Source organism: Canis lupus, chromosome 33, assembly GCF_011100685.1.
Source record: "Canis lupus familiaris isolate Mischka breed German Shepherd chromosome 33, alternate assembly UU_Cfam_GSD_1.0, whole genome shotgun sequence".
NCBI classification, from domain to species: Eukaryota; Metazoa; Chordata; class Mammalia; order Carnivora; family Canidae; genus Canis; species Canis lupus.
Window position 1 is genome coordinate 7346755 of NC_049254.1, and position 18927 is coordinate 7365681.

General features: G+C 49.5%; 1 protein-coding gene across 1 annotated transcript; it reads left to right on the plus strand.

Moving 5' to 3' along the window:
* The first annotated feature begins 2188 nt into the window (after positions 1–2188).
* On the plus strand, positions 2189–18526 carry NIT2 (nitrilase family member 2). Its single transcript, XM_038582601.1, has 10 exons — positions 2189–2278; positions 3909–4027; positions 5184–5304; positions 6461–6549; positions 10517–10610; positions 11114–11188; positions 12590–12668; positions 14048–14146; positions 16471–16526; positions 16870–18526. Exons 1-10 carry the CDS (start codon positions 2251–2253, stop codon positions 16959–16961), a joined length of 852 nt encoding a protein of 283 aa, XP_038438529.1. The 5' UTR covers positions 2189–2250; the 3' UTR covers positions 16962–18526.
* Positions 18527–18927: the final 401 nt, after the last annotated feature.

Below are 18927 nucleotides of genomic sequence, written 5' to 3' on the forward strand. Positions count from 1 at the left end.
AAGCAGGCTTCATGCAGGGAGCCCGACGTGGGACTCGATCCCGGGACTCCAGGATCAGGCCGTGGGCCGAAGGCAGGCGCTCAACCCCTGAGCCACCCGGGGATCCCCTGCTGGTTGAATTTGAACCGATGTCTAGACACGGAAATAGGGATGACTTACCCACCGGAGTTGCTGGCAAAGTACCTCGAATAAAACTAGAACCTGACCAGTCCCCAGCCTAGGGGAGGTCACTCGGGCACCGGGCTTTGCCCCGGGCTTCGGGGGTCCATGTAGTGTGGTGGTTGTAGTCTCGTTCCTTGCCGAGGGTCGGGGGAAAGGGAATGCAGGAACCCGAGGCGCAGCTGCTGCGGTTGTAGGGTGGGGAGTGGGGCGACGGAGGACGGCCAGGGAGTCCTCCAGCCTGTCTCCACCTCTGAGTTCTTTTTGTGCTACAGGTTACGGAAGGTCCTGAGAAGGAAGTGATTTGCCTCCGCATTGATGGCATCGGTGGCGGAGCCAGAACTGGAACCCAGCGACTAGCTTTTCCATTATGCCCAGAAAGTTCTAAAGGAAAGCTCAAAACCAGTTTTCATATTTCTTACTGTTCCTTCTCTAAAAGCCGAGGCACTACCTTCCCTGCACATGATGTGGGGAGCGCAGCGCCCACAGACTCCTGGCCTTGTTTGTCACTCCTGGTTCTCCCACCCCTCGGGTGGCTCGCTCCCCGGTTTCCCAGGCCCTTCTTGGGCTGGGCCTTTCACCGACCCCTCGCAAGGTGTCCTCCATGCTCAGAGCTGTGTCTTAGTTTAAATTGCTGATGACTCAGCCTCCAGCCTGATGTATGAGTTACTGGGCAGCTCCCCCAGGGTGTTCTACTAGCAGGTCCAGCGATGTTTGGTACCCCTGTCAGATACAACTTCGTGCCGGTGACCTTGCAAATCTAAAGGAAATGGGTGACTTTGCAGATTGTAAGTGGCCAATATTGACTCAAGACTTAATAAGCTAATAAGCAGAGTAGAAATTAAAAGGTTAGTATCTTCCTGCTACAAAGCCAGGTCCAGCTAATCTGCTAAACCTTCAAAAAAAATCCATAATTGCTAGGTATTTCCCCCCAGCTTTTTATTATGAAAATTTTATCATTTGAAGCTTTAGAGTTTAAAACTTTTATAAAGTATTAAAACATAAAAATAAATAAAAAGTATTAAAACAGTACTATGAATAGCTATATATTCTCTTAGACATAATAAATCTGCCACATTTGCTCTATATTCACATATTTTCCTTTTATCTACATTTTTAAGCCAGACATTCTGACCTTCACCCCTAAATGCTTCAGCATGCTTCTTCTCAGAGTAAAGACATTGGCATAATCACAAATTCATTAAAGCATCAAATATCTGGTTCATACTTAAATGTCTTTATTCCAAAAATGTCTTTAGGGTATCCTTTTAAAAACTAGATCCACTTTGATAAACTATTCCAGAGCATTAAAAAAAAAAAAAATGGCAAGGAAGAAAAAAAAAGGATAGCAAGCTTTTATCCGTTTTATGATTTTTGATCCCCAAACCTGACAAAAAGGCACAAATACACGAAACACAAAAATCCAAAAGCAATACTGGGCGCCTGGGTGGCTCGATCCGTTAAGCCTCTGCCTCTGGCTCAGGTCAGGATCTCAGGGCCTGGAATCCTGCTCAGGGGGAGCCGGCTTCTCCTGCCTCTGCCCGCCCCTCCACCTGGCCCCACGCGCTCGCTCTCAAATCAAATCTATCTTTAAAAAACCCAAAAAGACACCCTAATAAACGTAAATGCAAAAGTCCTAACAGTATTAGCGTATTTCCGTTAAGAGCACAAGAGCATGAAGTGCCCGCCTTCCCCTCCGCGTGACGCCGCGGCCGGAGCCCCTAACGCTCACCCTCGGGAGCGGGGCCGCCGCGCAGCCCTGGGCGCACGGAGCCCGAGCCCCCGCCCGCAGCCGGTCCCCGCGCAGGCCGCGCTCCACGGGCGGGCGGGGCCAGGGACAGTGGGGTGGGCGGGGCCAGGGGCAGAGGGGGCGGGGCCAGGCGGGGGCGGGGCCAGCGGGGCGGGGCGGGATCAATGGGTCGGGGCCAGCGGCCGGGGCGCGGCGTGCGCGGAAGTGCGGCCCCGCCCCCTCCTGCGCGCGGCCCCGCCCCCTCCTGCGCGCGGCCCCGCCCCCCGTGCGCGGCCCCGCCCCGCGCCGTGCGCCGCGTCGGTCGGTGGGTCTGCGCCGGGCCGGGCCGCGCCGCGCCGCACATGCTGCCCCGCGGGAGAGCGATGGCCAGTGAGTAGCGCGGCCCCGGCCCAGCCGTCGCCTCCGCCGCGTGTCCCCGCCGTGCCGCGGGCCTTCCCGGGCCCCCCGGGGGTTCCGGGCCCCGGGCGGGCCGTCCGCTGCGGCCTCTCGGGGCGCCGGGCTGCAGGGGCGCGACGCCGCCAGTCCGTGGGGAAGCTCCTCGCCGGGGGGCGGCCCGAGCGTCCCGGAGGCCCCGGGCTCCGCGTTAGAAAGCGCGCCCGTGCGGGGCGGGGCGGGGCGGTCGCCGTCGCTCGCTTCACCTCAGGTTGATTTTTGAGCGTGGGTTTTGCAAAGGCATCGGCCGCAGGTATTTGCGGCTTGAACCCCGTCTCGGCGAGTGGAGCGTTTGTGTTCCCGGGTTTGGGTGCGCGTCGCACCCCTCACGCCCAGGGGAGAGCCCGCTCTTCCGAGCGAAAAACCGGGACAGACCGCCTGCCTCTGGCGTTGAGCTCTGAGGTTAGGTTTCGCGCCGCTCCCCGTCCCGCTCCTGGACCGGCCCCGGGGCACGTGCGAGCTCCGCTCGTCCCCAGGCCTTTGCCAGATTCTTCCACGGGAGGCCCCGGACGCCTAGTCTGGAGACCTGGGGCATCGGGGGCTTGCCCAGCGCATGTCAGCAGGTCATTGACTCCCTCGGAACCTCAGTTTCCCGGCCTGTAAAATGGGCCTAGAGGCGGTGGGCCCGGAACAGCCCCTGACGGCCCTGGCTGCCGACGGGCGGGGCGGGGCTGGCGAAGCCCTCGCACAGGCCAGGCCGCGGGAGAGTCGCTGCGCGCCCTTCCTTCCCCAGCCCGTCAGCCTCGCGGGTGGTTTGTTTTGTTTTCTTTTTGCTACTTACTGTCGTGCTCTTTGGGGCGCAGGAGTATTCGTGGGGTGAGAGCAAAACCTCCCGGGGGCCTAGGGGCCCTGCCGGTGACCCCGCACAGGTGCAGCTCGTGGCTGCCCCCCCAGGGGCCCTGCCCGTGACCCCGCACAGGTGACCCCGCACAGGTGCAGCTCGTGGCTGCCCCCCCCAGGGGCCCCGCCCGTGACCCCGCACAGGTGCAGCTCGTGGCTGCCCCCCCAGGGGCCCTGCCGGTGACCCCGCACAGGTGCAGCTCGTGGCTGCCCCCCCAGGGGCCCTGCCCGTGACCCCGCACAGGTGACCCTGCACAGGTGCAGCTCGTGGCTGCCCCCCCCCCAGGGGCCCTGCCGGTGACCCCGCACAGGTGCAGGCCGTGGCTGCCCCCCCCGCCCCCCGGGCCCCCAGCAGCCGGGCAGCACACCGAGTCCCATTCAGAATCGGAGCTTGAGCCCAGGAGCAAACAGTAAGTGCTAACGTCATGTTCAAACTCCGGCTTGTCCTTCGAGCTGCGGGAGAGGCGGGCCCTGCGCCCTCCGCGGAGGCGGGGCGGGGGGGGGGGGGGTGTCCCGGCCTCCGCAGCACTCACACCTGGTGCGGGATAATTGTTTGCGGTGAAGGGCTGCGCCGTGGGCTGCGGCTGGTTAGCGCCCCCGCCCCCGCGGATCCCAACGCCCGCGCGGACCCCATCGCCGCCGTCGGGGCCCGGACCTCCCCCCGGGCGAGGAGCCCCCGGACTCGGCGGCCGGGCCCCGGTAACCCCGGGTCTCTGTTCGCCCGCAGCTTTCCGCCTGGCCCTCATCCAGCTCCAGGTTTCTTCCATCAAATCGGAAAACCTCGCTCGCGCCTGTGGCCTCGTCCGGGAGGCGGCGAGACAAGGAGCCAAAGTAGTTTCCCTGCCGGTGAGTGTGGAGGCGGCGGCGGGCGGCCCGGGTCATCCCTTCTGGAAGGTGGTCTTGGTGATGGGACGCCCTGAGGTCATCGGCTGCTCAGGGTGCTGTGGGGGACACTCCTCCGAGGAAGAGAGCCCGTGCCTTGGACACTCCCCTCCTCGCCCGGCGTCACCAAGTCCGTGCAGGCCCGCGAGCCGTGACTGGCTCTAGGCCTCCAACATCTGCAGGAAGCCTGCGTGACCCGCGTCCTGAGCCGCTGGGCGCTGCGCGGCTCCCAGGCCGTGGCTTCAGAGGGGCGCCCGCAGAGGCCGCCGCCTCGGCGTCAGCAGGTGCAGGGTCCCAGGGAGCGCACCTGCAGCCCCTCCTGCGCCGCCTCTCCCCGGCGGGCCGGGTCGCCCTCCGCAGCCCTGCTGAGGTGGACGAGCATTTTCAGAGCCACCTTGTGTTTTAGGCCCCAGGCGGTCGGGGTCACCTGCGCGGCCAGCAGGAGGCACCTGGGCGAGCGCAGGGTCTTCCCGGGAAGCCGGCCTGGCTTCCGGCCACGGGTGTGGGCTCACCTGCACCTGCAGCCGGGTCTCCCCTGGATTCCGCCTGCTGGGCCGGAGTGAGAGCCCTGAGCCTGCGGGTGCCCTGTCTCCTGCCTGGGGCCGGCTGCTGCTCCACGCTCTCGGGCCGCGAGTGAAGGAAGGAGAGTCCGAGGCTGCTGGGAGATTCTGGGGGAAGCGGGATTCGCAGGATCAGAGCGATGGAGCTGGGAGGGAGCCCAGAAAGAGCGAACTTACACACGAGGAAAGCCTCTGGCTTTCGAAGCTTCTGTGTTTTTCCACACACAGGCCTTGTTGCTTCCACAGTTGCTAACACAGTTTGCGCTGTGGCTTCATTCTCACACCCAAAGGCCTGTGATCAAGCCGAGTTTTGGGGGGAGCCTGCGATCGAGGTGGGGAACCGAGGTTCTCCTGCTGACCCCGAGGAAGGGGCGGGTGGCCAGGTAGGCCCCCGAGCACCCGTGACCCAAGCCGCCGGGGTGCTGGGCTTCAGGCCCGGTTAACCCCTTGGGGAGCGGAGCTCGGGAAGGCCGCTGTGCCTCCTTAAAGCAGAACTTTAAAACGGGTTGGATATTTTCATGTTTCTTTTTTCCCCTTTTCCTCTGCCAACATTATCCTAGGAATGCTTTAACTCTCCATACGGCACGAAATATTTTCCTGAATATGCTGAGAAAATTCCTGGTGAATCCACACAGAAGCTTTCTGAGGTAGCCAAGGAATGCAGCGTGTATCTCATTGGAGGTAACTTCCTACCCTCAAGGTACAATGGCCTAAACGTTGGCGTTACATTTAAACCACGGAATGCAAACCCTGTAAATTAGGCATTGAAAAGAATGAGGTGGGGGTGCCTCGGGGCTCCTTTGGCTGAGGTTATGAACTCGGGGTCCTGGGATCAAACCCACATTGGGCCCTCTGCTCAGCGGGGTGTTGCTTCTCCCTCTCCCTCAGTGCGCTCTCAAATAAATAAAAACTCTTAAAAAAAAATGAGGTGGGTTTTATGTAACGTGGAAAAATGTTTATGACACACTGTTACATGGAAGAAGCGAGTTCAATATGACATGAACAAGTACTCCCATACAGATAAGTCCCTCACACAAATGAAGGTTATGTATTTTTGTGGGTTTTTTTTTTTTTTTTTTTTTTTTTTGCGGGTATTTGTAATGTAGCACATAGTAAATATCGTATAAGGACACACCAAACTGATAACGATTTTCCCAGGAGAAGCAATGGGAATACACGGGCAGGTGGAAATGTGGAAAGAAAAACCGTATTGGAGTGTCTTCATTATACTAATACAACGTTAAGAATTTTTTTTCCACAAAGAGGTTACATACATCAAGTAGCTCTATAAATGTTTTGAAATACATTTTAAAATGTTCTCTTTGCTTAAATCAAAAGTACAGTAAAACTTTAATAAATATAGCAAGACTATTCTGTTATATTAAGAATTAGAAATGAACGAGGTGAAGAAAAGACAAAGCAAAAAAAAGAGAAATGCAGGAACTACATTCAGTGATGGCGGGACCGGCTTACATTTCCACCTTGAGGCCTTTTTGGATAAAGTTCTGTCGCAGGACCTGGTGAATTTAAGCTGAGCCACAGTGAATCCTCCCTGTTGGTGTTAAAGATTAAGCGTAGCCCAAGATCAAAGTCGAATCCAGAAACAGTTTGGTTATTTTTGAAACCTCTCTTTGGTATCTGACTTATGTTTTATCTGTACTCTGGAGTTTATCTCTGAAAGATCTTACTCAAGACAAAAAAAACCAACAATCCGTAATTAACCCTTCGAAGATAGTACACTTTCTTGTTGGACCCAAGTGACCCTTTATCAAGTGTTTGTCCAGTGATATACAAATTCAGAATATTTTCTTTCCCTGTGTGGTTCTCTCAACGAAAGGTTCCATTCCTGAAGAGGATGCTGGGAAATTATATAACACTTGTGCCGTGTTTGGGCCTGATGGAACTTTACTGGTAAAGTACAGAAAGGTAAGCAGGGAATGTGGCAAATCTCATTACTTCTTGAGAATTTGCCGTAAAGTTCCCTAGTTCTTCTCATAATATTGTACACACGTGGGGCATTAGACTAATTGCTATCGTCAACTTGTCCAGTCTTGGATGTTGGCATTTTGATATAAATTTTAGACTTAGGGACACCTGGGTGACTCAGCGGTTGAGCGTCTGCCTTCGGCTCAGGGCGTGATCCTGGGGTCCGGGAAGGAGTCCCACGTCGGGCTCCCTGCATGGAGCCTGCTTCTCCCTCTGCCTGTGTCTCTGCCTCTCTCTCTCTCTCTCATGAATAAATAAATAAAAAAATCTTTAAAAAAATTTTTTTAACTTCGCCTATCAGTTTCAGCAAAGGGAAAATCTATAAAAATTTTGGTTAGAATTGCATTAATATAGAGATCACATTGAAGAGAGTGGAAATCTAGGTGTCATAAATGCAGACACATTGAGGATTGTTAAATATTTCTGGTAAATTGATCCTTGTAGCATTACGAAATCCATTTTTTTTCCTCATAATATTCTTTGTCTTAAAGTTTATTTTATCTCTGCTATGGTCACTCCAGGCTTCTTATACATAGTGTTGTAAAATACATCATCTTCTAATTCCTTATTTTCAACATGTGCCTTTGTATTTAAAATGATTCTTCTGGGAGATCCCTGGGTGGCTCAGCAGTTTAGCGCCTGCCTTTGGCCCAGGGCGCAATCTTGGAGACCCGGGATCAAATCCCACGTCAGGCTCCCTGCATGGAGCCTGCTTCTCCCTCTGCCTATGTGTCTGCCTCTCTCTCTCTGTCTATCATAAATACATACATACATACATCTTTAAAAAATGATTCTCCTGTAGGTAGCCTGCAGTTGGCTCTTACAATTGTCTTCATTCTGATAATCTCGGCCTGCTAGCTGGAGTGTGCACTCCACTTATATTTAACGTAATTATTGATATGGTTAGATTTAGGCCTTAGACATTTTACTGTTTTTTTTTTCCTTTGTTCCGCTTTCCTGCATTCTCTTGGCTTAGTATTAAATGTATTTTTTAGAATTCATTTTAACTTATGTTGGCTTTTAGTTATACCTCTTTGCCTTTTTTTAAGTTGTTGCCCAGGGATTACAACATGCACCCTATGTTTTCACAGTCTGCTTAGAATTAATGTTGTACCACTTCATATGAAATTTAAGAACTTCACAGTTGAATAGGACCCTTTCCTTCCCCACCTTATTTTCTCTGTTATTGTTGCCTTACATGTTGCATCTAATATATTATTAATCCCCCACAAAACACTAAATTTTTGAGTGATCCTATGTATTTTAAAGAAATTAAGATAAAAATATTTTGTTTATCAGTGTTTACCTTTTTGGTATTTTTCTTTCTAAGGAGCATAGTTCTACCTGGTATATTTGCCTTCAGACAGAAAGATCTTCTTTAGAATTTCTGTAGTGACTATGTGCTAGATAGGAATTCTCTTAGTTTTCGTTTATGAATATATCTTTATTTTGTCTTCATTCTTGAAAGATAATTTTGGTGGAATAGAATTCTGGGTTGATAGTTTTCTTTTGTTTCCTAGCAATTTGAGCCATGTTTTTCAGTTACTTTCTAGCCTTTTAAAAAAAATTTCTCTGGTAAGTGATTTGTATTGAAATCCTGTATGTAATTCATGTTTTTTTTCTACAATTATTTTTCATAATCTTTATAGTTCTCACTGTTTTGACTCTGATGCACCTGTCTAGATACGATTTTCTTTATATTTGTCCTGCTTTGTGCTTTTTTAATCTGTAAATTTAACTCTTTCATTATATTGGGGGCATTATCTTGATAAATATTTTTCTGTTCCATTGTCTTATTGGACTTCAATTTTGATACCGTTCCACCAGTCCAGGTCCCCAAGACTCAAGTTTGTTTTTCCCTTTTTTCTTTCTCTTGTTCAGTGTGGACACTTTCCATTGATCCATTTTCAAATTCACAGAATCGTTTTCTGTAAGCCCCAGTCTTCTGTATGCCAATCCAGTGAAATCTTTTAAAATTTCAGATAAACTTTTATTTTTCTACTGGCATTTCCTATATGCCCATCATTAAAAGCATATTTTTTCTTTATACCTTTGAGCTTAGTTTCAATAGCTACTTTTTTGTAATGATCATATCTGAGTCCTGCTTCCTTGATTGTCTTTTGTTTAAAGTTGGGTAACATTTTCTTGTTTCTTTGTGTAGTAATTTTGGATTGCATATTGGATTATATGTTGAGATTCTAGCTTCTATTACTCTGAAAAATTTTGTATTTTTTTGTTTTAGTGAGTAGTCGCTTGGTTGTACTCAAACACCATACTCTTTTTCCTTTGTGAGGTGGGCAGTAGCTTCAGCTGCTCTGTTCTATCTAAAGTAGTTTGGCTTTAGCTGGGCTGCTTGGAGTCAGGCCTATCATCTTTAATTCACTACTTAGCCAGAGATTTGGATAGATTTTTATATGCAGAATTTAGGGCTTTTCTCATTGGACTCCTTCTTTTCAGGATTTCTCTTTCAATTTCCAGCTGCTGTGAAACTCTGTCCTCTGGTTCTTTGGGCCAACATGATAATAGGTATTTTCACCATCACTCCTAGCAACAACTGGGACCTTGCTTCCAACTCAAAGGTGTATCCGGTGTCCTTGTTTGTTCTTGACCTCAGAATGAAAAGGTTTAATATTTCACCACCAAATATGATGTTCCTTCCTCCCTCGCACCCCCACATACTCTATCAGATTAGGGGAGTTCCCTTACCAGGAGAGGTTTTTTCTTTTGTTTTTAAATTAAGAATGGATGTAGAGGGCAGCCCGGGTGACTCAACGGTTTAGCGCCGCCTTCGGTCCAGGGCATGAGCCTGGGGACCCGGGATCCAGTCCCACATCGGGCTCCCTGCATGGAGCCTGCTTCTCCCTCTGCCTCTGCCTCTCTCTCTGTCTCTATGAATAAGTAAAAAAATAATAAAAAAAAAGAATGGATGTAGAGATTTACCAAATGCGTATTCACCTCTTAGGTTGATTATATGACTTTTCTCCTTTATTTTGTGAATGCAGTAAATTACATTGGTTGGTTTCCTAATGTTAAACATTGGCTTTCCTTGAATAAATCCAATTTTGAAGTGATGTTACTGTTCTATATATTGCTGCATTTAGTTTGGAAAATTTTACCTATTTTTAATTGCTTACCCACTTTCTGTATCTCCTGCCGATGTGTCAGTTTATGATTCTGTGAAGACTTCATTTAGCATTTTTTTATGTTCTAATGCCTTTATTATTTTTTAATATGTATATTTTTTTATTGAAGTTCAATTTGCCAACATATAGCATAACACCCAGTGCTCATCCTGTCAGGTGCCCCCCTCAGTGCCCATCACCCAGTCACCCCATCCCCCCGCCCACCTCCCCTTCCACTACCCCTTGTGTGTTTCCCACAGTCGGATTCTCTCATGGTCTGTCACCCTTTCTAATTTTTCCTACTCATTTTCCCTCCTTTCTCCTATGATCCCTTTCAGTATTTCTTATATTCCCCATGTGAATGAAACTGTATAATGATTGTCCTTCTCCGATTGACTTACTTCACTCAGCATCATACCCTCCAGTTCCATCCACGTCGAAGCAAATGGTGGGTGTTTGTCCTTTCTGATGGCTGAGGAATATTTAGCATTTATAATGAGTAAAAGAATAACATGTTAATTGCTTCCCAAAAGAAACCTAGACATCAGTTACACCCCACCTAGGAAAGAAGTGTCATAAGCCCTACAGCACCATTTTCCCATTTTGTATAATAGAACTCATTTTGATGGGATGTCAGCTTGTGGGGTGGGCTGTGGACAGGTGGGGTTGCTGTCTGCATAGTCGATCGCAGAGCGTCCCTGTTGCTGCCCACGGAGAGAGGTGTGTTACTATTGCCATGAGCCCTGCTAGAGTGGAAGTAACCAAATTCATTACTTGTGCTGCAGCTCCATCTGTTTGACATTGACATTCCTGGGAAAATTACATTTCATGAATCTAAAACACTGACTCCTGGTGATAGTTTCTCCACCTTTGATACTCGTAAGTACCAGACACGTCCACATTTTAGTAGTATCAGTAGAAGAGGATCAGGTATTCCCTCTTTTTTTTTCCCTCTTATGTCCCTTCTCCAGCTTCCTTACGTACCCTGACTGCAAGGCCGCAAGTAGGAAGGGCAGAGAATGGTCAGAGGTCTAGAAAGGGCTGGATGAATGAAATGCTGAGGGTCTGACATGATTTTGCTCTACTGTTTGGTCACCGCCTGCTAGTAGCACGGTCGCTTCCAGAGTTTACCTCTTCGGCAGTGATTGAACACCTCCCACATAGAGACGCATTCAAGTAGAATGAATTTCTCATTTCCAATCTGAGATAAATGGTGTCTTTATGAGCTAGAGTCCAATAGGAATAAACGTATACCTTTCCTCCATCCATGGCCTTGCGTGAATGTCTTGCCATCAGTTTTGTGATCTTAGGTGGAGGCTTTACTGCCACACCATGTTGCAAGAGGTTAACATTTCATTTGCATTTTTCTGTTTGAAAAATAGCTTACTGCAGAGTGGGCCTCGGCATCTGCTACGACATGCGCTTTGCAGAGCTCGCGCAAATCTACGCGCAGAGAGGTGAGGCCAGCACCGCAGCTGTGTGATGTGGGGTGTGGGTGCTTCGAGATTTGGTTCTGGCTTGGTCTTTGTGGGTAAACGGAGCCCTTAGAAAAACTGGAGAGGAGGTCTTCCTTTTTTTTTTTTAAATAATAAATTTATTTTTATTGGTGTTCAATTTGCCAACATACAGAATAACACCCAGTGCTCATCTCGTCAAGTGCCCGCCACCCAGTCACCCCCACCCCCCGCCCTCCTCCCCTTCCACCACCCCTAGTTCGTTTCCCAGAGTTAGGAGTCTTCCATGTTCTGTCTCCCATTCTGATATTTCCCACTTATTTTTCCTCCTTTTCCCTTTATTCCCATTCACTATTATTTATATTCCCCCCCAAAATGAGACCATATAATGTTTGTCCTTCTCCGATTGACTTATTTCACTCAGCATAATACCCTTGGAGAGGAGGTCTTCATCTCTCCATTCCCATCTGGTTGCTCAGACTCTGGCTGCACATGGACAATATGGTTTTTCGGAGGTTGTGGTTCAACACACCATGCAGCTAAGGCAGGAGTCACGTTCCGAAATCTGCTCCACTCTTTGAGCTCCTCTTGTGCTATGTTTGGAAAGAGTCACATGGAGCCCCCTGGAAGTAAGGATGTGGTCTGCCGTGTCTGTCATGGAGGTACACCCAGTAGTCCTAGATGTTGGCTACAGTACAACGGCAGTCTGTGACATTTTGGCCCAGAGGAGTGTCCTGTTGTCCTGCAAGAACACTGAGCCACGTCGTAAGATCTGAGTTCTGGTTTCAACTCTCCCCGTTAATAGACGTGATACTTTGAATTATTTAATCTTTGCAGCAGTGTGGATCTCCGTTTTCTCATAGGCCTGTTGTGGAAATTAGGGCAGGAGAACATAGTTCCTCGTATGGTGCCCCACAAATGTGAGCATCCCTGCCAGCCTGTCCAGGCTGCTCTGACCCGGCCCTGACTTTCACTTGGCAAAGGGGGTGGGTGCAAAGATTGTGACTGCCTGCTCAGCAGGAAAGGTGTACGTGGCTCCGGGTTGGCAGATCTGTCAAGTTCTCCCAGTAAGCTTTAGGGCACCTACTCTGAACCTCAGTTCATTTGAAAAGCATTACAAAATGTGGTGCTGAGAGAAATTTGAATGTTTATTTTTTTTAAGTGAAGTCACATACTGTGGTTTTGATCATCGTTACCACTATTTTTGTGTGTCTGTGTATAGCGTGTGTGTCTCTAAAGGAGTTCAGAGCCGTGACGGAATACTCCTGACAGTGTCCGGCTTGGCTGCCCTCTTTATGCTTGGGAAGGTTTGAGTTTGGTCCCCACAGGGTGAGGATCAAGATGGGGAGCTAGCGTGGTGTGGGTTGTTAACCTGCACCCACTCTCCGGCCTTTCTCTCCCAAGGCTGCCAGCTTTTGGTGTATCCTGCAGCTTTTAACATGACCACCGGACCCGCCCACTGGGAGCTGCTTCAACGAGGCCGGTAAGAAAGCATCTTGGGCATACCTGCCAGTGTCTCTGTGTTGTTCTGGACAAAGATTTCCAGTCTGGTGGAATTCCCAACTGTCTTGACGCAGAATGCTGCCCCTGACTCAGCATGTCTTGACATCCAGATGCAATTGGAAAAGATGAATCACCACCTTGACTGTGCCGTTCAGATGGGGGCGCTTATCGCACCCCATCCTTTACCCCATTCTGCAAGCCCTGGAATGCTCTAACAAGACACTTGTTAAAGGCTCTTGTTTTTCTAATCTGTAAATCTGAGGCGTTGCACAGTGTCTGGCGTGTCCGAGTAGCTGTTTCCTGCCTCCCCTAAGGTGGAGGGTGAGTGCTGAAGGGCAGAAACCAGAGGGGGATGTAACCTGAAGGGAGAAGGAGTGTGACTGTGTGTGTCTGTGTAAAGTATGCTGAAAACCATGGAATATTGGTCAGAAATGTTAGCTTCCTTCCTTACAATTCTGTTAATTGAGGTATAATCACTTAAAAGTACACCAACTTTGTCTGTAGGTCAGTGAAGTTTTACATGTGTGTTCACCTGTGACCCAGGTCAACATGGAACACGTCCAGATCTCTAGAATTCTCCCTTTTGCTCCTTCCATCAACCCTCTCCTTCCCTACCCCGATGTAGCCAGTTTTCTCACCTCTGAAAATGATGGTGATTCTTACTGGGGGAGGAAGCAGAGGTGTTTGGCTGGTGCTGGGTGGAGGATGGGGATGGGCATCCGGTACCATGCATGTTCATTAACGCAGTCTTGTAGAAAGCAAGGGAAGCTTGGGCGGCTTGGAGCGAGCCTGGAGAGCTCCCAGGTGAGGTAGTTGCTGTACCCAGGCTGCCACCTGAATTCTTACCTCATTTGGGATAATGGGACTTGGGCCCCTGTGGGGAAGTGCCAGGTAGCCCTGCCAGGCTTATGGCCCCAGCAAGGCTGGTCCGTTCTCTCTGGCCACCTTGACTTGCTCTTTTTTAGGTTGACAGGTTTGCTCAGGCCAGGGTCTCAACTGTGGTGGTATTGACACTTTGGACTAGATCATTCTTTATTGTGGGGACTGTCCTGTACATTGTAGGATGTTTCGCAGCATCCTTGGCCTCCACCTGCTAGGTGCTAATAGCAGCCCCCTATCACGAGTGGCAGAGTCAAAGTCCATGTCTTCAGACATTGGCAGATGTCCCCAGGGGGCAAAATCACCTCCATTTGAGAAGATACTTTTTGAAGAGAAGGTTTCATGGCTTTGCTGTTTTCTTCCACATCTCAGCTGGCCTGTCCCGTCCCAGTTTTCAAAAGAAGAATCTGTACATTTGGGATAGAAAAATGCCGCCAGTCTATAACGTATGAACGGCCTCTCTTTTGTCGTTGACAACAGGGCTGTTGATAACCAGCTGTATGTGGCCACAGCGTCTCCTGCCCGGGATGAGCAGGCCTCCTATGTTGCCTGGGGACACAGCACTGTTGTGAGTCCTTGGTGAGTTGGCCACGCGGGGACAGGCTGCGCGGGAGCTTGAGAGAGATTGCACTTGGGAGGGTGGGTTTTCTGATTCTCGCCCAGCCCTGCCCCCTCCCCAAATCCCCCCAAATCCCCCCCCCCCCCCCCCCCCCCGCCCCGTGCCTGCCACGTCTCTACCTCGTCAGCAAGAGATGCTTCCGCTTGAAAGCCATGTGAGAAAGAAGTGGTCCTGCTGTGCCGATTGAGTCTTTGGCCCCAGCCCTCCAAGTTTCTGAGCACCTTCTGTGGTCCGTTGGACTTGGGTCACGTGGGGGAGACCAGGCAGCAGGGATGGTTGGGCGATTTCAGTCCAAAGGGCTCCCAGACCCTTGGCTTTTAGTTAAAACTGAGGCTCTGTGGCTGGCCCTAGAGCAGGAATTAGTTACCGGGTGAGGATTTTGCTCCCTGATACTGAATAGAGGGTGGAGGAGGGTGAGTTCATTTAAGGGAAATGGCCTTGTCCTCTGCGAGAGGAAAGAGCGTTGTGCTAGTGAAGCCAAGGGACACTAAGTACTCTTCCTTTATCTTTGTAGGAGCAAGACCAAACTGCTTTTGGGTTTTGAAGGCCTAGATGTATTTCCTGTGATGGGAACTGTGTCTTCATTTTCTTACTGGGTTGTTGGTATTTTTAGCAGTTTGTAGGAGGTAATCTTTATGTTTGGGGACAATTCCTTTGTTCATAATATGAAATGTAAATATTTTCCCCAGTTTCTCTTGTAACTTTGCTTCTGGTGGTTTGTTTTCTGAAATCTTCATTGTAAAATAAAACACACTACATTACTCAAAAAAAAAAAAAAGTGTGTGCCCAGCCACACGGCCAGTCACTTGTTACTGTGGTAGCTCATGGTCTGTATTTGTACAGTTTTCTTTTTTTTTTTTTTTTTTTATTTGTACAGTTTTCATGGCACTTTCACACCCATGCTCTCCGGGTGACCTCCTAGAGACTTTTCCTGTATTAAGCTCAGTTTCTAGATGGTAGCATTGAAGTTCATGGGACAAAGCAGCTAGGACTGGTATTTAGATTCTGGACTTTTGACTTCAGGACTTGGATTTATTCCATACTGCTTCTCACGCGTTTGTGTGATTATACACTCACCAGCACACTGGTGTGTATTGCTGTAGTTTGAAGGTAAATATGCCAGTAATGAAGCTGAGAAGGGTCATGTTTCACTGTGGGGTCCCTGAAGTTCTCTCATGTGATTTTATAGGACCCAAAGATTAACGTGTGTGATAGGGGACGGCCTGAGAAGGGATGGCCAGGGAGCCTCCTGCACATTAGGGTTTGGGAGGCACTAGCAGCTTGTTACTCCTCAGGCCGGCTGCTTCCGACATGAGGTGGTAGTTCGAGATCTATCTTTATTTCTTCCTTTTCAGTATTCTGTCTTTGGGATTTGGGGGCCTCTGCCTTATATCGACATTAGGATGGGTCCTGGGGTTAACCCAGAGAGCTTTCTTTTCAGGGAAAATGGGGAAGAAATAGAAAAGAATAAAAAAGAACTCGGTTAAATGGTGTTAATGATCATGTCTGTAGGTCATTTGTGCCAGAGGTCATTTGGCAAGGTCATTTGTGCTTGTCTGTGGTCGCCCGGGAGGCAGAACCAGTTACTACGTCAGACTGTTTGTTAGATCAGTTTATTTATTTTGTGCTTTGGAGGAATTTCCTTTTGCTAGGCTGTCTTGGGAGTTCTGCTTCGGGCCAAGAGACTCGGAACCGGAAGGTTTCCAGGTCAGCCTTTCTGCAGACTCGGGAGGGAATGTTGCTATTGCTACGTGTGGGGTTCCTCTCCGTTGGGGTGTGGTTTCCACCACTTTCCTGCAAAAACAGAAAGCCAATAGCCTAGATCCCCAGGCAGCGCAGGCCGAGGCAGGCGGTCCCGGCAGCGCTGGCCTCGGGAGGCCTGGAGGCCCGGACCCTCCCGAATCGGCCCTCCTGACGCGCTCACGAAGGGACGGGACGGAGCTCCCCTTGGTTCTAGGCGGCTCGGCAGCTCTGTTCCTGGAGGCTTGTAATCGCGGAATAACTGCCGTCTCCCAGCCGTTGGCAGTTTACAAAGCCTACTCCGCAATCCTCTGAGTCTCACAGCTCTCATTTCTACCTCGTAGGTTGGGGAATGGAGGTGGCAGCTGACTTGCCACACGGCCACGCAGCTCCCTAAACGGTAGAGCAGGAACCTGTGCGCCCCCCTTCTTGTCTTCAGCTCCCGATCCTTCCCCTGTGGCCTGCGAGGTGGGAGAGACCAGGGATCTTGACACCCCCGAGGCTGGCAGCCCACTCATGTCACGCCCTCCCGAATCTCTTGCAGGGGGGAGGTTGTTGCCAAAGCTGGCGCCGAGGAGACAGTCGTGTATTCAGACATAGGTAAGATTCGCTGTGGCACAGCTCAGGTCCCCGGTGTCCCCGCCAGTCTGAGGCGATTGAGTAGCTGTGAAGCTGCTGTCACCTGGAGGGGCGCCCTTGTGCCGCCTTCTCATTTATCTTTGGGTCTCTGGCCAAACCCCGGGGGCTGGCACTCAGCGTGGGTTTTCTGGGTTTGGTTTGAATGACTCCTGGGGCGGTGCCAGGCCACCTGTGCCCCTGGACAAGCCTGAGGTTACTATTACTTGCTGAGATTCTGGTGGTTTTTATGCTATTTGGGGAGGAAATTCTCATTGGTTAGGGAGGAGTTACATCTTATTAATGGTACACTTTCCTGTTTTCGCAGACCTGAAGAAGTTGGCTGAAATACGCCAGCAAATCCCCATTTTTAGCCAGAAGCGATCAGACCTCTATGCAGTGGAGGCGAAAAAGCCCTGAGGTTTATTTTCCTAACATGTCATGAAATAGGATGATCTGTTTCTGCAATGTGATCATCTCCCTGCTGAATTAATTAAAGAGATCTTTTTTTTTTTAATTTAAATTTCAGCATTTTTCCTTACCTGAGAATTCTCTAATGAGATGATGGAGCATCAGCACGTGTATTTTTCACACCATATTACACAGTTAAAAAGGACTCGGGCTGGCATTGAGAGCTGAAGGAAGAGGGGCTACCTCCCATGCTAAGTTGCCTCCCAGTAGTTGGTAGAAGTATCAGGCCTTGGTGTCCAGGTGATTTGCCTGGTACAAATACAGCTTGTGTCACACACCTCTTCTCTCTTGGCTGGAGTTGGAGTCCACCATGTAGAAAACTTGGTCTGGTGCTCCTCTTTTTTGAGCAGGATTACATTTTTGGTCTGTGAGCAGATATGGGAAGCAAGGCGAGGGACCCTTGGTGTTTGCTAGAGGAGATGGCAGCCCGAGTCCTCCTGGCAGCCGGGGGCTCCTTGGATGCAGGAAGGAGCTGATGAATCATGCCCAGACCCTCCAGGTCGTAGGGGAGAGGCTGTGTCAACAGTGAGTCCCGTGGAGGACTGTCCGGTGTCATTTGGTCAAGGCAACTAAAGATGGGTCTCTGCAAAAGGTTTTCTTGATGGGATGAGTGTCTGAAAATCTTTTTCTTTTTGCTTTTCTCCCTGGCAAGACTTTGTAGCTTGGTAAAGGCAAGTTTTTAGGCTAATTGTTTTCAGAATCCTTTTGCAGAATTAAAAATCAAGAATTCCAGTGAACCTTGTTTTTATGTACGTTGGGCTGGTAAACGTTTACCCGCCAGCCGTCCCAAAGAAAGCCCTGATTTGGGTAGCATTTGCCAGTTTCCGTGGCGTAAATACTTTCACCGTGGCCGAGGTGCAAACTCTCAGTAGAACACGTCTAACCAGAGTTGGGAATAAAAGCACCGTTGGCACTTGTGAGCTGGTGCGGTCCTGCTCTGGCGCTCCGCTGTTTACATCGTAGTCACCCGACTGGGAAGATAAAATCTTAGAAGAATGAGTGAGCACACACTCTATTAGCTGTACGAGCCGAGGACACCATCGCGTGTCATTTAACCTCTGGGAATCAGCATCGTACACTTGGAGGAGTACAAGTGTGAAAAGGTGAACGACATTTGAAAATTAAGTGTCCAGTTTGGTGAAATCTGACCGATGTGTACAGCCCTGAGGCGCTCTAATCAGGATGGCGAGCAGCCCTCCTCTCGGCCCGCCCCCAGCCTTCCGGTGCTCTCTAGAATCCCTCCGTACTCTTCTCAGCCCCAGGCCGTCACTGATCAGCTTTGTCACCGTAGGTTAGTTTGAATTTTCTGTAATTACCTAAAAGTGGAATCCTACCACGTGAATACTTTTTTGTCTTCTTTCACTCATCGTAATTATTTGGAGACTCATCCCTGCGTGTATCACTGATTTCTTTGTTAATTGCTAAATGGTAGCCCACTAAGCGGATATACCATAATTTAAATAAACATTTGAGATTTCAGTTTTTGGCTATTAGAAATAAAGCTGTTAAAAACATTTTGTGCAAGTTGTTCATTTTTCTTGAGTAAAAATCTGGGAGTGGAACGGCGGGGTCCTCTGTGTACATCACTACCAAACTGGTTTCCAGAGTGACTGCCATTTTACTTCCTTACCGTCAGTCCGCCGGTGCCCCAGTTGCTCCACATCCTCACCAATACTCACTTGGTTTGATGACCCTTTAAATTGGCCCATTTTGTTGTGTGTATAGTGTTATTTCATTGTGGCTTTCCTTTTTTTTTTTTAATTTTGTATTTCCCTAATGACTAATAACGCTGAGCATCTTTTCATGTGCTTTGCTGTCTGTGCATCCTTTTTGACTAAGTGTCTATTCATATGTTTTCCCCATATTTTTATTGGATTATTTATCCTCGTATTGATTAGTAAGAGTTTTTTTTATA